Raw genomic sequence first — 22,819 nt, 5'->3', positions numbered from 1 at the left:
CCTGGGCTTCTGCTGGCGTCTCAGGGCAAGAGGCAGCCAAACAAAGTGTCAGCTGACCTCTGACGTCACAGAGCGCTCTCTCTCGCTCGCTCTCGCTCGCTCGCGCTCTCTTTCTACATTCAATTCATTTTAATTCAATTCAACTCATTTCAATTCATTTCATTTCAATGCAATTCAATTCAATTCAGTTCAATTCAGTTCAATTCAGTTCATTTCAATTCAATTCGATTCAATTCAGTTCAGTTCAGTTCAATTCAATTCAATTCAATTTAATTCAATTCAACTCATTTCAATTCAATTCATTTCAATGCAATTCAATTCAATTCAGTTCAATTCAGTTCATTTCAATTCAATTCAATTCAGTTCAATTCAATTCAATTCAATTCAATTCAATTCAATTCATTTCAATTCAATTCAATTCAATTCAATTCAATTCAGTTCAATTCAATTCAATTCATTTCAATTCAATTCAATTCAATTCATTTCAATTCATTTCAATTCAATTCAATTCAGTTCAATTCAGTTCATTTCAATTCAATTCAATTCAATTCAGTTCAATTCAATTCAATTCAATTCAATTCAACTCATTTCAATTCAATTCATTTCAATGCAATTCAATTCAATTCAGTTCAATTCAGTTCATTTCAATTCAATTCAATTCAATTCAGTTCAATTCAATTCAATTCATTTCAATTCATTTCAATTCAATTCAATTCAGTTCAATTCAATTCAATTCAATTCAATTCAATTCATTTCAATTCAATTCATTTCAATTCATTTCAATTCATTTCAATTCAATTCAATTCATTTCAATTCAATTCAGTTCAATTCATTTCAATTCAATTCATTTCAATTCAAATCATTTCAATTCAATTCATTTCAATTCATTTCAATTCAATTCATTTCAATTCAATTCAATTCAATTAATTTCAATTCAATTCATTTCAATTCAATTCAATTCAATTCAATTCAATTCATTTCAATTCAATTCACTTCAATTCAATTCATTTCAATTCAATTCAATTCAATTCAATTCAGTTCAATTCAATTCAGTTCAATTCAATTCAATTCAGCTTTATTGTCATGGCAGTTATTACAACAGGATTGGCAAAGCTAGAAGGCAGCTAGCATTCAACAACAACAACAACAACAACAACAACAACAACAACAACAACAACAGTTATAAGAATAATTACAATAAAAGTAAAAAGTAAGTAAACAATAAATAAAAAGTAAGAAGTATGTACAGCAGATTGAGATTGTCCCTCATTTTATGACATTCTAAGATGAAGCGTCCAGCTAGGCGGGCTCCCCAAGGAGCACGGCCATCGTTTCTTCATCAGACAGTGTGGTGAATGATGCAAATACTGAGCTGAATTTATAAAAAAAGAACAAAAAGTGTTGTCTGATGTGTTTGTATTGTTGACAGTGCAGTAGAAAGTGCATCTCTGTCTGTCTACCTCACCTGTCTCTCTCCCCCTTCTCTATCAATCCAAAGTGCTTTATTGGGATTGGAAAATAAGTTTACATTGCCAAAGGAAATGGAAAACTAAAAAATGACATACAACGTAAAATTGAACAGAATTTTATTTTATTTTATGTTGCAGTCAAAATTTCATATGAGTGAAGTTTACCGAGAATAACAAAATCGATTTTACATTTTCACCTTACATTGAAACAAATAAGTGTAAATATTGCTGTCAACTAAACATAACTGTATATATACAGATAGGTTAAATTAAACACAAATTAAAATTAATGTAATATATATAATTAAATATGATAGAATTTAAATAATGACAATTTTTAGCTTTGCAGCTCAAAATATGTAAGCTGTATGTATCTCTCTACTCTATAATAATAATAAGAAGAAGAAGAAGAAGAAGAAGAAGAAGAAGAAGAAGAAGAAGAAGAAGAAGAAGAAGAAGAAGAAGAAGAAGAAGAAGAAGAAGAAGAAGAATTATTATTATTATATTAATGATAATCATAAATTGCTGAAACGTAAAACAGAAAAATATACATTCAAAACAAACAAATATACATACAAAATATACACTGTATACTGTATATGTACATACATATATATATATATATATATATGTATGTACATACACTGATCAGCCACAACATTAAATATTTATTTATATATACTTTATAAAGACTCTTAGGTATTTTATTCCTTTTTTTCTTTTTCTTTATCGCAATCCTATGCCAGGAGGTACAAAATGTTTTCATGAGCCAACCTGCAGAGTTCCAGAGAGGCCAGATAGTCGGTTTCTGAATGAACAGTCTCAAAATTCTTTACAAGACTATGTAATTCTTAATTTATTGTTTTGACTATTTGCTATTTTAATATATTCTGCAATGCTTTGCTGCACACAGCTATTCAAAGTCACACATGGGCTGTAGAAAACTTGTAATAATGTAATTAACAGGATTGTAATTGTTAAATAAAAAATTGTTCAATAAAAAAACCAAAACACCTGTCAAGTCTGTAGGCTGCACGTTTGTAAGACCTTTGTAAGAAAAGATGATGAAGAAATCAATGTCTCATTGAGTTTGAGATACAAGAGAGTGGGAGATGGAAAATGATATTTTCAGCTCCGTAAGACCTTAAAGTCACACTATTTTGTGGATTTAACATGTCTGAATGACGACAGTTTGGTTTGTTCTCACAAATATTGGTCGGATCGCCATCCAAAGTGATGTGAAAATGACAACAGAAATAGACCAATGCAGAAAGACAGTTGTGCCTCAGATGGTAAAGTGCTGGAGAGATTGATGAGGGAAAGGAGGATGAGAGGAGGACTGCACTGGTCCTGTTGTACCAGTAGATGGAGAGCTCTGATCAGAAGTGTCTTCCCACCCAGATCCATCAACATCTATCTATCTACCTATCTATCTACCTATCTATCTATCTATCTATCTATCTATCTATCTATCTATCTATCTATCCATCTATCTGTCTGTCTATCCATCCATGTGTCTGTCTATCTATCTGATACCGTTTTCTGTTGTTTACATGTAGTTGTTTTTCTGTGTCTTTGAGTGCAACTTTTGTTTACGTTTATTGTTTAGCTTTGTTGTTTGTTGGCGTCGGGTTTTTGCCGTCATGGCGTTCGGCCCGACGCTGGCTCTGTCTCTGGCCCACAGAGTGCGGTCGCAGTCGGACACAGGCGTGAGCGTGAAACGGTTTCTGGAGGCGGTGGCCCAGGAGGTCGGGCCCCCAGAACCTGTCTTTCCCCTCCCGCGTGAGTGAGGCGGTGGTGGTGTTCCTCAATGAGGTGCACTACGTGGCCCGACTGGTGGAGAGCGGCCTCTTTGTGGACGACCTGTTGGTGCAGGTGTCGCCGCCCCGCCAGGGTGGTCACTTCTGGTGTCCCCCCCGTTCAGCTTCCGCAAAGTAGTCAGCCCGTTTAAAAACATCCTGCTCGGGTGTAAAGAAAGAGGAGCTGAGACGTGCAGTCGTTGCAGAGACAGGTGCTCATGCTCGGAGCAGGACCTGGACCTGGACGCCAAGCTCAGGGTCAAACACAGCGAAGGGCATCACACGGTTTACGCTAACTCGGGGACCATGAAATGGTTTGGAGTGTGGAGACGTGGGGCATAGGAAGTCCAGCTGCCCGCACCGGCAGTGTGCTGCCGAGAAGGCGGCTGCTGAGCAGGCCGGCTCTCCGCACATGGGGCCCGGTCCTTCTGTGGCTGTAGTGGCTCGGAGCCCTGCGGGGAGCGTGGGTGTTCCCTCTGCTCCATGTGCACCCAGTAACCGGGCCTTTTTTTAACCCTCAAAAAACGTTTGAGGTTAAAAAAAAAAACATGTAACTTCGCTGTGGACAACCACACTGCAGGGCCATTAGACTAAAGTGAAAAGACTGAAAACCAACAATTGAGTGGTGGTGATGACATGGTGTTTTGTTGTATCCAACTGTTTATAATTTTCGGAATGGTTTTCTTTAATTTGGGGTATTTAAATGTTGAAGGTGGGAGGGATGAAAAGAAAAGGGTTTTAGATTTTAAGCCCCCCCCTTTAAGGTTTTTGATTAACCTGGAGGGGTCAGTGGCTCAGGAGGCTGAAGACCTGTCTCTGTCCACCTGAAGGGACATTGACCACCGACCCTGAGAGGAGGCTGGTGTTGCGTTTCTACACTGCCCCCTATGGGGTGGAGGACTGTGGGAGGTATACTGCATAGCAGCTGCCCATCCCCCCGGAGGAGCCTCATCACCCTGGAGGACACCACTGCAGTGGGGCAGCTGCCACCAGACAAGGCCCTCGGTCTGGAGGGGCTCCCTGCTGGTTTCCTGGAGCTGTCTGGGGGAGGACCTTCTGGGTGGCCTGCTGCAGTGTGTGCGTAGGGGCTCCCTGCCGGCCTGGTGCCGTCGGGCGTTAGAAGATCCAGGGGCTCTCTGGACCTTCATGCTGAATGATGTGTTTCTGCTGCGTTTTGGATTGTTTATTTTTTGATTTTTCAATAATTACTATTACATAAAGGGAAACTGTGATGGGAATACTTTATTTTGTGTATACAGTCAACATGAAAATATATTAAAAATCAAAACTAATCTCTCTCTCTCATTAATTGGTGGTAATGCTATGGACTCTTGTAATGTTATGGACTCTGTTTATTCAGAAAGGAGCGAGGACCTCCTCAGGAGATGTATTTTTAGTTTGGTCATGCTGTGAAGTCTGCCCTGCGGACTTCCACCTGAAACACCCCACTGAGGATGCAATCATATATGCATATGTGTGTGTGCGTGCATGTGTGGCACGTGCTGATATCCAGCCAAGCGTTATTAAGAAAGATATGAAGTCAGTCAGGGATGCTACAAAAGTAGACACACACACACACACACACACACACACACACACACACACACACACACACACACACACACACACACACTCGCCCACGTTAAACAACTGGAACGTGTGGTGTTCGCAGCGAATATGAAGTTAGTAGAGGAAGGTGTTAGTTAGTGTGTGTGTGTGTGTGTATGTGTGTGTGTGTGTGAAAGACACATGAGGACATTATGTCTCATATAATATACGTATACTGTATCATATATACAAAACTGAATGACAGCACAGAATGTTGCAGCAAAAGCAAAAGCAAGAATTATCGGATTGAATTTTAAAATCTCTTTATTAAAAGAAAATATATATATATTTATAAATATATATATATATATATATATATGCAGAGTAAATGTTTTATAGTTATATATAGTTTTATATAACATATATATTATGTTTTATTATTTTTATTATATATTTTTATCATATATTTTAGAATTAGATAATTTTATTCTATATATTTTTTATTCTAGTTACAGGTCTCTAAACACGTCTGGATTGTGCTTCAGCAATAATGACGGTTGTAAAATAATTTGTAAATAACATAATTATTTCCAACTGTTATAATGCAGCGTTGGAACAATATTGCTGATTTGGAGAGAACCGGAAGCAGCCAGATGGGAAACAAAAAAACAACAACTTTGATGGCATGTTCTGTGAAGCACAATAAGAAAAAATCCTCCTCAAGGATACTGGAGGATACTAATGCTGGAAACCTGTGGATATCCAGCATATTCAGTTAAAAACATCATGTATGTTTTTTCCTCCAGCTAAGAGGTCATTGTATGAAAGGGGGGGGGGGGGCAGGGGGGGGCAGGGGGGGGCAGGGGGGGGGCAGGCGGGCAACAGGGGAGGTTTCATAAAACCATTCATTTCCTTTCCTGCTGCTCAGATTCAAGAACAGAAAAATAATTTGATTATTTCAGGGTTGAAGTGCATTACGGAGGAGACATAATCACCCATGTATGTGGCCTCCACTGCCTAGTTCTGCTTGGAAATCTCGGCACCAACCCCCCACCCCCCCAGAAAAAAAAAAAAGGTCTGGTCCTCAGCACGTGAACAACAACCGCCCTAGAACGGGTTGTTTGTGATCATTGTTTTTGCTATTGCATAATTGTTTGTCTATAATTATAGCATTTTTCTATAATGTGTCCTTTTTATCGAAAGGAGAAAGGGCGGACGACGCGCCCCGAATGTCCACGTGTTTTATTTAACGTTCAGTTAAGTTTAGATTAAGTCAAGCCACGACTCATTGGAGAACAAGATAATGTGGATATTTGCTCCTTCGCTCTCTAATTCCCTTTTCCTTTCCTCCACACGTGATTATTAACAGTAAAGTGGAGGAAGGAGGACGCAGCATGGAATTCAAAAGGAAAAGCTCATCCTGTGTATATTCAGTGTACCTTCATATATGGAAAAAGGCACAACTCTCCTTGACAGGGTGGAATCAGTTAGTTATAGCTACATTGTAATATGCAATATTTACTATTAAAAACAGGAAATATTCGCTATTGGTTATAGAAAAGAAAAAAAAATCTAAAATCTCAAATCAAGTCGTCCCTGCACATTCAGCTCTTTTGGCAACACACACACACATTCTTGAAAAATTGTAATTTGACCCGAGGCTCACCAACCTCAACTTGGCACCACATTGCCGCGTTGGCGCTGCGCTTAAAGCCACGCTCGCTGCCGCCGGCCGGTCGGCGTGTCTTCGGGAGAAAATATCAAATTTATTTCCATACGTTTGGTCGTCCGCGCGTCTTTATTGTCTGCTCTCGGCGACAGGAAACACTTTAGGATTATGGCTTTTTCTGGATTACATCGGCTGGACCGTTGCCAAGACAACAGCAATTAGAAGAGGCTGGGTTACCATGCAGAGAGCGATTATGTTTCCGTAGCAACGGCGGTCAGGGAAACAGCTGGAGGGTTCGCCGATACACAGAACGCGGCTCTTGCAGCATGTATGTGGTGTGTGACGAGGGGCCGCAACGAGAGGTGATATGGTGGGTTTTTTTAGCGGGGGGGGAGGGGTTAATGAGCTTTTGTTATTGGAACTGGAGCCTTGGGGGGGCCGGGGTCATCAGAGGTTGTTGCCGTTAACCTACACTTGTAACAACGCTGTTCCTTCATTCGTTAAATAGAGATAGATTTAACTGCATAGTGATTCAATTATTACAAGAGCAGTTTTTTCATTTGAACCTGAATCTGAAGACGCCGTTACCAGCGGGAGATCGGGTATGAATTGAAGAGTAATTGCTACCAAGAAGGCTCGCGTGAAAATAACAACATGCATTCTCCGAATATTAAAGATAAACATTTGTGGACGGGCTGCAGCCAATCGATGGAAGCTCTTGCGAAAAATTATTGTCGATTGCTTTCTTTTGCAGAGCGGTGGACGACACAGATACTGTATGCTATATGTTTTATGTGCACCTGCCGCGCGCCGCCTGCAATTAGTTGATTAACCCAGCGTGTCGCCAGGCGCCGGGTCTCACACACTCTCTCTCCCACTCTCACACACACACACACACACACACACACACACACACACACACACACAGAGTGACCCGATGTGGCCTCCACGCACGGTTTCTATACACACAGAACATAATGTCAAAACCTTCCCCTCACCCTCAATTCATCTCCTCGAATCCTTCTCGGCCTCCCTCCCACACTACCAAACTGTCCATCCCTCCATCCTTTCCTTCATTTCTGTCTTTCCTCTTCCCCTACGGTCTACGGATCCCTGAATGCTAATGTTCTCAGTTTGCTCTTTCATTCTCTCCCTCTCTGACAAAAACACACACATCCCTTGCTGGATCATTGTACGTAACCAGAGGCAAGCTGAACAGTTAATCCCTCCGCATCTGCTCTCCACGCCGCCCTAACCCCTCGCAGCTGCCCTGGCCTTTCAACCTTCCTCACACTGTACACACATTATTATCATCATCATTAATTCACTGACCATTCGCATATTTCTGCATGGATAGCTCCATTTTAAAAGACGTTTTTATTCCCTTTAATTGAAATACGGCAGACGTCCAGCTAATGGGTCATGCAACCACCAGGACCGCATGGATAAAATGTGAATTAACACCATTAATCTAACAAAGCACACATAGACAGTTCACCCACAACATTAAAACCAGCACTAATAACCACAAATATTGTGTTGCTCCCCCTCGTGCCGCCCAAACAGCTCTGACCCGTGGAGGCATGGACTCCACAAGACCTCTGAAGGTGTCCTGTGGTCCTGTGTGTTGTTCCAGCACATGCCACAGATGCTCTATCTGATTGAGATCTGGGGTATTTGGAGGCCAAGTCAACACCTTGAACTCTTGTGACATGTTCCTCAAATCATTCATGAACAATCTTTGCAGTGTGGCAGGGCACATTATCCTGCTGAAAGAGGCCACTGCCATCAGGGAACACTGTTGCCATGAAGGGGTGCACTTGGTCTGCAACAATGTTTAGGAAGGTGTTACGTGTCAAAGCAACATCCACATGATTAACAGAACCCAAGGTTTCACAGCAGGACATTGCCCAGAGCATCACACTGCCTCCACAGGCTTGCTTTCTTCCCATAGTGCATCCTGGTGCCATCTCTTCCCCAGGTAAACGATACACACGCACCTGGTCATCCCCATGATGTCGAAGGGAAATGTGATCCATCAGACCAGGCCACCTTCTTCCATTGCTCCATTGTCCAATTCTGTCGCTCACATGCTCGTTGCAGGTGCTTTTGGTGGTGGACAGGGGTCAGCATGGGCACTCTGACCAGTCTGCAGCCCCATACGCAGCAAGCTGTGATGCACTGTGTGTTCCGACACCTTTCTATCATAGCAGCATTAACTTTTTCAGCAATTTGTGCTACAGTAGCTCTTCTGTGGGATCCGATCAGACGGGCTCTGACCCGGGCATCTAGCCATCACAATTTGGCTTTGTCAAAGTTGATCAGATCCTTACGCTTGCCCATTTTTCCTGATTCCAACAAATCAACTTGAACTTCAACGTGAACTGAATGTTCACTTGCTGCCTAATAAAGTGGGGCAAAAAAGTATTTAGTCAGCCACCAATTGTGCAAGTTCTCCCACTTACAAAGATGAGAGAGGCCTGTCATTTTCATCATAGGTACACCTCAACTATGAGACAAAATGAGAAAAAAAAAATCAGGAAAATCACATTGTCTGATTTTTAAAGAATTTATTTGCAAATTATGATGGAAAATAAGTATTTGGTCGATAACAAAAGTTCATCTCAATACTTTGTTATATACCCTTTGTTTGCAATGACAGAGGTCAAACGTTTTTTGTAAGTCTTCACACATTGTTGCTGGTATTTTGGCCCATTCCTCCATGCAGATCTCCTCTAGAGCAGTGATGTTTTGGGGCTGTCGCTGGGCAACACGGACATTCAACTCCCTCCAAACATTTTCTATGGGGTTGAGATCTGGAGACTGGGTAGGCCACTCCAGGACCTTGAAATGCTTCTTACGAAGCCACTCCTTTGTTGCCCGGGCGGTGTGTTTGGGATCGTTGTCATGCTGAAAGACCCAGCCACGTTTCATCTTCAATGCCCTTGCTGATGGAAAGAGGTTTTCACTCAAAATCTCACGATACATGGCCCCATTCATTCTTTCCTTTACACGGATCAGTCGTCCTGGTCCCTTTGCAGAAAAACAGCCCCAAGGCATGATGTTTCCACCCCCATGCCTCACAGTAGGTATGGTGTTCTTTGGATGCAACTCAGCTTTCTTTCTCCTCCAAACACGACAAGTTGAGTTTTTACCAAAGTTCTATTTTGGTTTCATCTGACCATATGACATTCTCCCAATCCTCTTCTGGATCATCCAAATGCTCTCTAGCAAACTTCAGACGGGCCTGGACATGTACTGGCTTAAGCAGGGGGACACGTCTGGCACTGCAGGATTTGAGTCCCTGGTGGCGTAGTGTGTTACTGATGGTAGCCTTTGTTACTTTGGTCCCAGCTCTCTGCAGGTCATTCACTAGGTCCCCCCGTGTGCTTCTGGGATATTTGCTCACCGTTCTTGTGATCATTTTGACCCCACAGGATGAGATCTTGCGTGGAGCCCCAGATCGAGGGAGATTATCAGTGGTCTCGTATGTCTTCCATTTTCTAATAATTGCTCCCACAGTTGATTTCTTCACAACAAGCTGCTTACCTATTGCAGATTCAGTCTTCCCAGCCTGGTGCAGGTCTACAATTTTGTTTCTGGTGTCCTTTGACAGCTCTTTGGTCTTGGCCATAGTGGAGTTTGGAGTGTGACTGTTTGAGGTTGTGGACAGGTGTCTTTTATACTGATAACGAGTTCAAACAGGTGCCATTAATACAGGTAACGAGTGGAGGACAGAGGAGCCTCAAAGAAAAAGTTACAGGTCTGTGAAAGCCAGAAATCTTGCTTGTTTGTTTGTAGGTGACCAAATACTTATTTTACCGAAGAATTTATCAATTAATTCAATAAAAATCCTACAATGTGATTTCCTGGATTCTTTCCCCCCATTCTGTCTCTCATAGTCGAAGTTGTACCTATGATGAAAATTACAGGCCTCTCTTATCTTTTTAAGTGGGAGAACTTGCACAATTGGTGGCTGACTAAATACTTTTTTGCCCCACTGTACATCCCACCCCTTGACAGGTGCCATTGGAACGAGATGTGCAATGTTATTCACTTCACCTGTCAGTGGTTTGAACGTTGTGGTTGATCAGTGTACACACCTGTATAATGTATACCGTACGCAAACAAAAATGTTAATGATTCCAGGGAACCACTAAACTTGGTCGAGATTACATTTTGGAAAGTCCAGCCTACTGAATCTGCCTTCCAAGCCACTGTTCGAGAAACACTGTGTTAGAATATTCAAATAGCAAAACGCACACTCAAGGGCTGAGAGATCCTGCTAAGCTGTGGCCTGGAGGGGGAGCGAGATGAACAACATTTACAGCTCAGATGCAGCCCACTCAAACAGAAGGAAGAGAGGAGGAAAAGGAAGCCATGCATACTGTATACACTCAGAGAAGAGAACTCATTCACACTATGCTGTAGTAGGCCCCGGCAGATGCAGATTAGACGACATTGTGATGTGACATGGAAGGTAAGCGGTTTCACGGTGAAGTAGGTTCAAAAGGAGTTGAAAGGAAACACAAAACACAACGAGAAATATAGAATTTGTTTAATTAGCATAAAATATATACATCTGTTAAAAAATATATGTTAAAAATAAAGACTTAAAACACACAAAAAAATAAAATAAAAAATGTAACGTCCTTGTTTGTCCCTCCAAGGTCCACCGACTCACTATTGTTCCCACCTGTAGCTCCCTCCTCCATCCATCACTTCCCCAAGAGTCTCTCTGTCTCTGTTCTGAGGGGCGTAGGTGTCCGTTTATCTCCGTGGACAGATTCAGGATTCCCCCCCCCCCCCCGAGTCCAAAGGCTCAAATCCATGCCACAAACACTCCCTTCAGTCACACACACACACGTGCCTCATGTGGAAGTTGACCACGTACTCGGCGTTGGTGCGCTGGACCGAGATGGCGAATGGCTCGAAGGGGTGGAAGGTGAAGGCCACCAGGCGCCGCACGGTGTGGCTGACCGGCCGACCCAGCAGGCCCGCCTGGATCTTGAACTTCAGCAGACCCGAGTCCCGAGCGTAGAACCTGGTCGAGACGGAGAAAGGGAGATCTGTCTTTGAAAAGGTTTTGGCTGCTCAAAGATAGAGTTCTATGTGATTAGGTGTGGCATTATTTCCTGTATAAAAAAAAGTAAGAAAATAGAAGATAATGAAACAAAGTGGGAATCCAAGTCCCAGATTTCAATTCAAAGCTGTAGTCCCCCCCTTTAACATCCGGGATTTCCCTCATCTACGCTCCAGAACGGCAAATTTGTTTTCTTCTTTTTTGTGTGAATGTTCATCCATATCTATAGTTTGCCTTTATATACTGTATATCTGCCCTTCACTTGGGCAGAAAAATGGGTTTTTGATTTTCTATTTACAAAATAATCTTACAGATTACCACTTTAATAAGATTCTGTATAAATGAATGTCTGTTTACATGGGTGCAACTTGGGACTTGTGCTGGTCTAACTTAAATAATAAATAAGGCCGTGTTTAATTAATCCACAGGACACAGTGTATGATGTTCTCTAATATAAATAAGGATACTGTAGTCACTGTGTGTGTAGTATGTGAGGGTGCAGGGGTACCTGATGGGGTGGTCCCCGCAGGTCTTCGGCCGCTCCATCACCGACACCCACTTGTCATCGTAGCTGAAGAGGGACAGGTCCAGGTAGGGGCTGCTGCTGTAGGACTGAGCGCTGATGGGCAGCTGGCCCAGCAGCCGGCGCACCGCTTCCGTGTGACCCCCATACTTTGCGTTCACTATGGTGTCCTTGAACCTTGTATTGGGAGGGTGTGTTAGATAAACTGTACAAAGAACAATGCAATGGCCGACAGCACTATCCATGGCAATAATAATGAAAACAGTAGAAAGTTAAAGTGGAGCTATTATGAAACATTCACTACTCAGTGCTCATGCACATACATTTGGGTCTTTGATGAGCCTACTAACACACAGACTGTGAAATAAGACAACTCAGTCAGTTTATTGTGAGTTGTCTATTTCAGAAAACATGTGGTGAAGCAGATTTGATTTGCAGCCCCTTCCTACATCAAGTGGGACTTCATTAGAATTAGAACCGCCCTCCATCTGAGTAACTCCATCCACTGCTGGAGAATATGCCGCGAGGAACTGCTCTGTTTATTTCACAGACCAGCACAAATCTTTTAAAAGAAACATGAATTAATACCAACTGTCCGTGAAGAAACTGCAGACGATGGAAATGTAAGTATTTAAGAATAATTCTGAAAGAAAATAGACTAGGCTGCAGCACGAGATCCGCTGTCCGTTTCTCCAAACAAAACCAATGAAAATAGTGTGTTTTCATTGTAGATGTATTATTATTATTATTGTTGTAGATGGATTATTTATTTATTTTATTTTCTGAAGTTTACGCGGCACAAAAAATCCCCGTATCTGGTGTCCCGTTGCAGTGTCGGCAACGAAAGTCGGAACAAACTTTTAAATGAGGCTGTAGCGGACCAAGGGACGTTGTTGCCACGGCCACCCAGCTGCCTTGAGTCGGCCTGATCAGCGCCCGCGCCGTGCTGGTTGGTCTGATCCGGGGCAGGGAGCTTTCTAAACGTCTGTCAGTCTTGCAGAGCGAATCAGTGCACAGGCTCCTCTGCTGACCAGGAGTCAGACTTGAGCGTCAATCCTCCTGTGGCCAACGCATTATTCTTTACCGGTTATCCTGTTTGCCAGCGAGCCCTTTTGTTTCCTTTTTTAAAATAAAAACTCTCGCTATTTCGGCAACCAACGGCCAGATAGACTCCGTCTCCCTAAGTGTGACTCGACTTGAGGGCAGAAACACCCACAGGAGGCCTTGTAGAGCTAATGAATGAAGATTCAGCAACTGGATTGCTTATTTCTTGCAAATTTGTTCACAAACAGATTTTAGTGGACTAATAAGGTGAAATCAGGGAAGGTTTACAGACTAAATGCGAATGGAACCTGGAAGTAAAGCTCAAACCCCATTGGCTCACAGCACTCGGGGCCTCAGGAGGGTGGAGCCACCCCACAGAAACAGAGCATCCTGGAACCAGATGGTTTAGAGACATGATAGAATGGCTAGAATACATAATCTAGAGTGGTATTTTCAGCAAAAAACTTCAAAAACATGTTTTTGGGACCTTAGAGAGCTATATTAACTTGATGAAAAGCAGCATAATAGGTCCCCTTCAACCATATTATTGACTTATTTGTACCTCTAAAAAGCCTAAACCAATGCAGTATCTACAGGTTCCGCTCCTCCATAAGCACCTTCGCTCCATCACACCCCTGTCCATCCAATATTTTGGATGGACAGGGACTGTGGGCTCACTGTGGTTGGATTTTAGGCTTTGGTTACTCTTTAAGCAGGATGTTAAATAGCTGCTGCTACTTATGATGTGCTGCTTAATCACACTAATCACTGTGATTTATTTTTACTGAGCAGAATGCATACAGCAGAAGTTATTGCTAATTGGATTTCTTTGTTCCAGAAGATGTTGAAGACGGATTTGCCATACACGAAGGACACACTCAAATTTATGCAATGACATAAAAACAAATTGGCAAATGAATGAAAAAATACCACTTCATGGTGTTCAGTATTCATCCCAGTGTGTTCAGCATTAGTAGCAGCTAATGGTTTCGAAAGAAGGAATCTCACAATTCCTTCACATAGCAAATGTTTTTGTTATTTCTCATCTTATACGAAAACACCAACAGCTTTCATGACCCGGTAACATGAATCTATTAACACGCCCCAACACCCTTTCCTAAACCCTGGGACTTATTTGCCTCCATGATGCCAACCATCAATTAACCCTTCTTCTGCCTAGTGTCAGGAAGCTACGCATGACATCATGCCTCTGAAACGGTTCCCAAAACCCTCTGGAAATGCTGCCAAACGATGACAAACGAACCATGACATCTGTCATGGATAGCGCAAATGTTTTACCGGGTTGCTGGTGCAAACCCCCAAAACCAAACGTCATGAGCTGCCAAAAATTACCAAACCCCATCCATCGATCCCATAACAGTCCGTACCTTCTCTGGACCTGCCGCGCGTAGTTGTTGGAGGAGGCCGAGCAGGGGAACTGTACCGCCTGGCTGTGGAGCGTGGCGTTTCGGAACAGGTCGCAGAAGTTCTCAAACAGCTCAAGCAGCTGGTCTGAGGTGTTTTCGAAAACCGCCAGGACCTCGGTAGACACCATGTTGTACACCACGAAGAACGAGGGCTGGAATTGGAAGTGGATCAATCAAACCATGAGAAGGGTTCAGACTCTCACCAAGAAATCATTTTTAAAGACATTTTGGGATTTTTTTTTTTTTCCCATATTCAATGAGTTCCATGACCAATCCAAAATCCAAATCCAGGTTTTCCAGGATGCGTAGGAGTGGCATTGTTTGGGAGAGAAGTGTAGCCAGCCAACTCATTTACAACATGTTCTGAGAGAAATCACGCAAAACCTTCAATAGACGTTACCAAAGACACGCTTTGTTGCCTATGAATGAATGTAATTTGGGGCTGTGCATGTATTCGTACTTGTGAGGGATCAGTGACGCGGAGCGTGACCACGTCCTCACTGGTGTATTTGATGAAGAGGTGATGCTCGTCCAGCAGCTGCATCTTCCACATCCGCAGCCTCCTCAGCTGGTCGAAGAACTGGAAGAATCTGGTGTGGGCAAAGCAACAACATTTTAACACAACGAGACTGTCTGGTAAAAATATACTACTCACATTAATATGCAGTGTGCTTTTTGTTTTCTTCGTGGATTTAATTTAGTTTAGCTTCCTGCACCGACTGTCTACCCCCAACCGCAACTTCTTATTATACTTAATATATATTCACAAATACACAGTACGTTACCCTTTTTGACAAATGCACAGGCTTTCTACCAGTCATTTCCTGCTGAGGATGTTAAAAGATGTTGCCTGTTCGCTGGCGTGTAAGGAAACAAAAAACTTTTCTCCCTCCTCTTTTCTTTTCTCACTACTGGTAAATTTCTTGTGTCGCTGAACAAGTGAATAGGTGCAAGAGGAGCAGCAGGAACCTCCTCTTGGCCGTGGCGCTGCCGTCCTGCTCCGCCCTCCTCCACAGGTAGACCAGCAGCCGGTGCTTGAGGGAGTTGATGGTCTTGTCGGTGTAGAGGCGGGGGAAGCCGGGCTGGCCCTCGGCCTGGGCCTCCGTGTACACGGCCGACAGCGTCAGGAGGTCATCCTCGTAGCAGAATCGCCCTATGGTCCTCACGTCCAGGAACGTGCCCTCCGCCGTCACCTACAGGCAGGTGAGATTCATGGAATTGGGAGCTTTAGGTTGAGCAACGGCAGAGACGACTGCTGGGAGGTTTGTGGCCTCGCGTCTTTTACTTCAGCAGGGAAGCGCGAGACGCCTTGGCAGGGAGAAGGGGACAACTCACCTGGAAGACGTGGATGGTCTGCTGCTGGACCGACAGCACGGCCAGGATGTTCCGGTAGAGGTACAGGCCCTGATTGTGGGACAGGATGATTTTGTCGCATTTAAAGGAGCGGGTGTCGCACAGGCGGCCCGTGTGGAGGTCGATGATGTGGAGGGAGTAGTCCTCCAGCGGCGAGCGTGGGTTGGGAGTCACTGACTCGTTGTTACGATAGACCTGGCGGGGGCGGAAGGGTCACTGGGTTTCAGAACCAACGAGTACCTCTGCGGTGTTAGCCCGGAGAGCTTTACCGAGCAAACAAACAAACTGCCTGCAAATGCTGATAGCAGCCAATCACAAGACAATCACACACTGTTTGTTTCATCCAGAGGTTCTTGATTCTGCGACTAGAGATAAGAGGGGGGGGGGGGGGGGGGGTTTCACAGTTTCATTGACTCCAAACGTGAAGTATCAGTTTCTTGTACGTCCTCTTTTGAAAAACAAAATGCTCATAAAAAGGGCAGGGTTCTGATGGATAGGTGACCAGTGTATCGTAGGATATGCCCAGTCAAGTGAACTACCGTTAACTCCCGAAATGCTCACTCTCCTTCATCTCCCCTGAAACAGCACCAAACAACCCCACAGGAAGAATTGCGGTAATGAATCTGCGAGCTCATGTTTCATCTGCTCTGGCAGATACGTCTGGCCAGACCCCCTTCCATTCAAATAGATTTCCCACCCAACCTTGCCAGGGTTGGGCCACTCAAGCGTTTCTCTAAATATGGGGAGGGATTAATATGATGACGATAGAAAGGGGTGCCATTTTGGTCTGCGCCTTTTGATAACGCCCGTTTGAGAGACTACTCCAGACTACTATGCATTTGTGAAGTGGGCCGGCTATGTCAGGCTAGGCATAGTGCTGTACGAGAGCACTTTGAGCTGTCAAAAATCAAGATTTTTGCATTATGAATTTAAAAGGACAATACTGCGTCATATTACTCCCTTCTTGGAAAAAGTTCCGGTCATTGGTGTTATTCACTGAAACCACCGAAACAACGGCTACAACAAATCTTGGTATTTCAGATTTCAGATAGATAGGTACTTTACGGAGCTACACGGAGGTGTTGATGGAGGTTCAATCGATTGCAAAGGAAAGCCTTTCTTTAACCACACCGAGGCTAGACTATTACATGATTGATGTGTATAATGATGCCAAGCCCAACCTTTGATTCTCTTTACATCGTGATGCATTTTTCGAAGATCATGGCAGCAAGCTGGACAGAGCTCTGACATTGCAGATAAAGTCAGATATGCTGGACACATAAGGTGCTGAGAACTTTCAAAAGTAACAAAATTATGTTTCATTCCCTGTGCATTTTTTCCAGTGCCATTTAACAGGACAGCTACAGCGAAAACTGAGAAATGCTAGAAACACTAGGAGCACCACTGTAGGGATTTTGACTAATGACACAAACCAATTCAGTTCACTGAATTATGGTTGTCAGCTATCAGGGCTACAAACTAGAATTCACACTTCTAGATAATGTAGCAGCAGGAAAATGCAAGACTACTTCAATAATAACACATAATAAAAATTGACACATAAATCAGTCGGACACATAAATCAGTGAAATTATTCCCTAACCAGAAACCCTGGATGAACAAAGAAGTTCGCCTTCTCCTCAAGGCCAGGGACGCAGCGGGAGACCAGGAGGCCTACAGCTCTGCCAGATCCAATCTGAAGAAAGGAATATCCAGGGCCAAACACAACTACAAGCAAAGGATTGAAGAGCACTTCAACTCCTCCAACCCCCGGCGTATGTGGCAAGGCCTACATACACTCACCAACAAATCCCCATGCAACTCTCCCCCACCCTCCTCTACTTCCCTCCCAGACGAGCCGAACCACTTCTACGCTCGATTTGATCGGGAAAACAAGGAGGCAGCCTTCAAGTCAGCTGTTTCACCTGACGAGGACACACTCCAATTCTCCACCTCAGAGGTCTGCGACATCCTGAGCAGGGTGAATGCTCGGTAAGCTGCTGGCCCTGATGGAGTCCCCGGACGTGTGCTGTGAGCCTGCCCAGAGCAGTTGGCTGGTGTCTTCACTGACATCTTCAACATGTCGCTAGCCCAATCCACAGTTATAAATCTGCCACCATTGTTCCGGTGCCTAAACACTTCTACAGCCAAGGAACTGAACGATTTCCGCCCTGTTGCACTGACATCCATCATTGCGAAATGTTTTGAGAGGCTGGTCCTCTCACATCTGAAAGCCTGCCTGCCCCCTTCACTGGACCCGTACCAATTTGTCTACCGACGCAACCGATCAACAGAGGATGCTATCTCCACAGTGCTCCATCTAGCACTCACCCACCTGGATAGCCCCAAAACCTATGTTAGAATGCTGTTTATTGACTTTAGTTCTGCATTCAACACTGTGATCCCCTCAGAGCTCAGCCAGCTTGGCATCAGCAACTCACTCTGCCACTGGATTATGGACTTCCTTACTAACAGACCCAAATCTGTTAAATTGGGGAGTCTCTCCTCCTCCACTATCACCCTGAACACTGGCGTGCCGCAGGGTTGTGTGTTGAGCCCTCTACTCTACTCTCTCTTCACTCACAACTGCGCCCCTGTTTATGGCTTCAAGGCCATAATCAAGTTCGCAGATGACACCACTGTGGTGGGCCTGATCAGAGATGAGGATGAAACAGCATATAGGGATGAGGTTCAACATCTTACTACGTGGTATAAAAACAATAACCTGAAACTCAACACCAAGAAGACCAAGGAGATCATTGTGGACTTCAGGAGAACCAGGAGCAGGGCACACACCCCCCTCCATATCAGCGGTGCTGAGGTGGAGCATGTGTCTAGCTTTAAGTTCATTGGGGTCCACCTCACAGAAAATCTCTCTTGGTCCCTCAACTCCTCCAGTCTGGTGAAGAAGGCGCATCAGCGCCATAACTTCCTACGGACCCTTAAGAAAGCACAGCTTTGTCCTAGGATTCTATAGGACTATCGCTGTACCACTGAGAGCGTACTTACAAACTGCATCTCTGTCTGGTACGGTAAATGCAACGTTGCCGACTGCAAGGCACTACAAAGAGTAGTGAACTCTGCCCAGAGGACTATTGGCTGTATACCCCCTCCATCCACAACACATACCATGACCGCTGCTTAAACAAAGCCAAATCCATTGTCAAGGATGACACCCAGCCTAACCATGGACTTTTCACCCTTCTCCCATCTGGCAAGCGATACAGGAGCCTGCGCTCCCGCACCAGCAGGCTCAAGTAAAGCTTCTTTCTAGAGGCTATAACACTGTTGAATAAACCCCCACCCCCCTCTAGCACTGGACTTTTAAATGGTTACCTGCTTACCTGTTGCATCTCACTTTCTGCAATGTTTACCTGTTTACATTTACTGCCTTGTACTGTATAACTGTTTACACTCACTCACTGTTTCATCAATTGCCCTTGCACTGCTATCACCTAAAAAACTGCACAATACATTTTTTTACTTAGCTTTTTTTTTTTTTTTTTAATATTCCCTAACCTGACCAAAACCTGCACAATATACATAGATATACTACATGTATATATATAGTATTTATATAAAATGTCTATTTATACTCTCTGTACATAAACCCCCTACACTCCTGACAAACCTGTATTTATAACCTTACACTGTTGTACATAATACATCTCTTTTGCCTACATAACTGCACAGAAACACTGTACTCAAATAGCACTTTGGTATTTAAATGCTTCTTTTGCACTTCTGGTTAGACGTCAACTGCATTTCATTGGTTCTGTACCTGTACTCTGCTATGGCAATAAAGTTGAATCTAATCTAATCTTATCTAATAAATGGCTACTGACTCACCTGACACAAACACAGTGATTTAGAGCTAAACACGTATCTTTGGTCGTTGAGGATCCAAAACAAAGCTTCTTTATTTGTTCAGGAAATTGCTATAAAAACTGATTTAACTGTTTTACAAAAGCAATAATATACTTGTGGCCCATACCTACCTGGTTCTTATTTATGGTGATTTTTTTATTTTTTATGTTTCTATATATTTTATATTGTTTATAGTGTGTACTTGATATGCTCTCTATTTTCTGCTGTCCCCTTTTTGCTGCTGAAACGATGTAAATTTCCCCGTTGTGGGACTAATAAAGGTTTATCTTATCTTATCTTGTCCCGCGGCCGTAGACTCTCTTGTATAGCACTCCTTCTGTATGTTCTTTGCCTGACTGACATACCGATAATCAAAAGGAAAACTTTTTCAGGATCTGCTCCTACCTCAAAGAAGTATGGCGGTGGCTCCTCTGGGACGTACATGGCCGAGCCAACGATAACGTAGCGGCAGTCGTCAGTGAACAGGCTGCACTCGCGGTTGAGGTGTTCCCCGTTGGAGGCCACGTTGGTGACGTGCAGCAAGGAGAAGAACCGCTCGAACAGGCGCCCACGGATGTTGAGGGAGCGCTGGTCATTGGCCGTGGAGAGGGTCTCTCCCTCCTGACCCCGGAGTAGGTCCTGGGCTGCCTGGCAGCCCTGGTACTCGTAAATCTGGAGGCGGGACGAGAGAGGTCACAACATAACATAACACCGAGAGAAATACACCAAAAAAAAACTGTAAAACTGAATTTACTATTATGTAAACGACCATCAATAACAGGGCCATTGCGTTTTGATGTGCTGATTTATGTTGATTTACAACTGTCTTGGTTTTTCTGTTTGTGTCCAAATCAGTTTTAAGTCCATTACACTTATGCTACAGGGATAGTTCTGCAAACCAAATTCCTATCCAAATGTAGTGTGACATGACGTGACGTGAATATCTTTCATTTGTCACACTTAACTCAACTTTACTTCACAGATGGCGCTTCTGCCTTTTTGGAATTCACCTTTTAGGAATTAACAAATAATGGCTAAATTAAGTATCTTTGGCAAAAACAGGTGTCCCCGTAGTCGTGAGCAGGATGAGATCATTTTAAGCTAGGTTTCTCATCATGTTGTATAAATTTCCCAAACCCAAAAATAGAGACCAAATGTGAATGACCACCAGGAAAATGTTCAGGGCATTGTGCCTCAGTAAGAGATGATGAAACACACATTTTGAACACATGATAGATGTACATCTACATTCCAAGCGCTAAACAATAACATCTATAAACGCTGGTCACACACTTTCTCGCCCTTTACCTCCAGAGACGTCTGGTCCGAGGAGAAGGCGATGAAGCAGCGTCCGTCCGGGGAGAACTTCCTGAGGAAGCACGGCGGCTTCTCCACGTTCACCACGGTGAAGTTGGGAAACAGGTTCTGGTGGAAGCAGCGCACGCGGTACCAGTGGGCCGCGGCCCGCCCCGAGCAGATCCTGCGCCTCTCCAGGCGGTGGACCACGTTCTGGTTCTGGATCCGCCTGGGCTTGAGGGTGGGGGTGTCCTCCTCCATGGTCGTCTCGTCGGACGGGGTGGTTTAGGTGTGTCTGGGTGCGGGGGTCCTACATCCCAAACACCGACGCCGCCTCTCCCCTTTTGATTTGGCGACGAGCGGGAATGCTGGGAGACAGGTGGACGGGTGGACATTGGGAGACGGGTGGACATTGACACTGAAAAAGCTGCGTTGAGTGAAACTGTGTGCAATGGCTGTGTACGGCTTTTTAGACATGGAAATGAGGCTGTTTCCATCAGGTGGCAAAGGTAAATGGATGCTTAAGTGCATCAGTTCTCCACAGCTTGTGTTATGGAGCTTGACTTACTCTCAGACTCGAGCACAGGTACATATTGTCTTCATTCCCTGCCTAAAAACCTGCCATAAAACCGTGAACACCCACTCAATTAGAAGCAACAGCATTAACAGCGGCATAGGGCTGACATGACTCGACTAGGCTACATTCAGAGGCTTTCAGTGATGGACACCAAACACTACACGGTGCATCTAAACCTCTGTCGCTGTGGTAAACAAGCTCGAGTTCGGAACTCTGCCCCAATTCTCACAGAGATGACTACAACACCAGCAACTGCATGGGGACATTGCGCATTAAAAGATCCAGAGGGAAGTGGGACAGATTAACTCACTTGTTGCTGTAGAAACGCGGCCAGCCCCAGTAGCAGCTTAGCGTTTAGCTTGTTCAGCTGAGTTTGCTGACTAGTTTTCGTACTTATCTTGCGACCAGGACCCGCACATTAAACTGGAAGCTGTTTGGAAGCCGCACGACTCTTTACAGCGTAAAAAAAAAAAAAAGCAAAGATAAGTCGTGATTAGCGGCGGGTGGGAGGCAGTTAAAACCGTGCGTTGCTGCCGCTGACAGTGGGAACGGGCGAGCGACAGCGGCGTGACGGAGCTTCTGAGCCGCAGGTATTTTGAACAGCGCCTCCTCTGGCCCGGGGACGGTGTTGCACACTGGAGCCTCCTCTGGAGGGCTGGATTTAGGGCAGAGGTTCCCAAAACTGGGGGCCGCGGTCCCCGTGAGGGGTCCGTGAAGAGATTGCCGGGGGTCCGCAGCGAGAAATATTTATTAATTTCGTTACATTACTTTTTTTTTTTTAGGAAATATAAATTCTTACCTTCATTAATAAATGGTGGCTATCTATCTATCTATCTATCTATCTATCTATCTATCTATCTATCTATCTATCTATCTATCTATCTATCTATCTATCTATCTGTCTATCTGTCTGTCTATCTATCTGTCTGTCTATCTATCTATCTATCTGTCTGTCTGTCTGTCTGTCTGTCTGTCTATCTATCTATCTATTTATCTATCTGTCTGTCTGTCTGTCTGTCTGTCTATCTATCTATCTATCTATCTATCTATCTATGTGTCTATCTACCTGTGTGTCTGTCTGTGTGTCTGTCCGTCTGTCTGTCTGCCTGCCTGCCTATCTATCTATCTATCTATCTATCTATCTATCTATCTATCTATCTATCT

The 22,819-nt window shown here is 43.9% G+C and overlaps 1 protein-coding gene across 1 annotated transcript; it reads right to left on the bottom strand.

Moving 5' to 3' along the window:
• Positions 1–11,077: 11,077 nt before the first annotated feature.
• det1 (DET1 partner of COP1 E3 ubiquitin ligase) lies at positions 11,078–22,088 on the bottom strand. Its single transcript, XM_080002024.1, has 9 exons — positions 21,966–22,088; positions 21,091–21,446; positions 20,188–20,454; positions 15,898–16,110; positions 15,532–15,755; positions 15,023–15,152; positions 14,524–14,714; positions 12,077–12,268; positions 11,078–11,529 (listed from the first exon to the last, which is right to left on the bottom strand). The coding sequence occupies exons 2-9, from the start codon at positions 21,337–21,339 to the stop codon at positions 11,334–11,336; spliced, it is 1,662 nt and encodes a 553-aa protein (XP_079858150.1). The 5' UTR covers positions 21,340–21,446; positions 21,966–22,088; the 3' UTR covers positions 11,078–11,333.
• Positions 22,089–22,819: the final 731 nt, after the last annotated feature.

Source organism: Zeus faber (assembly GCF_960531495.2).
Source record: "Zeus faber genome assembly, chromosome: 6".
Lineage (NCBI taxonomy): Eukaryota > Metazoa > Chordata > Actinopteri > Zeiformes > Zeidae > Zeus > Zeus faber.
This window is presented reverse-complemented; position numbering and strand designations above follow the sequence as displayed.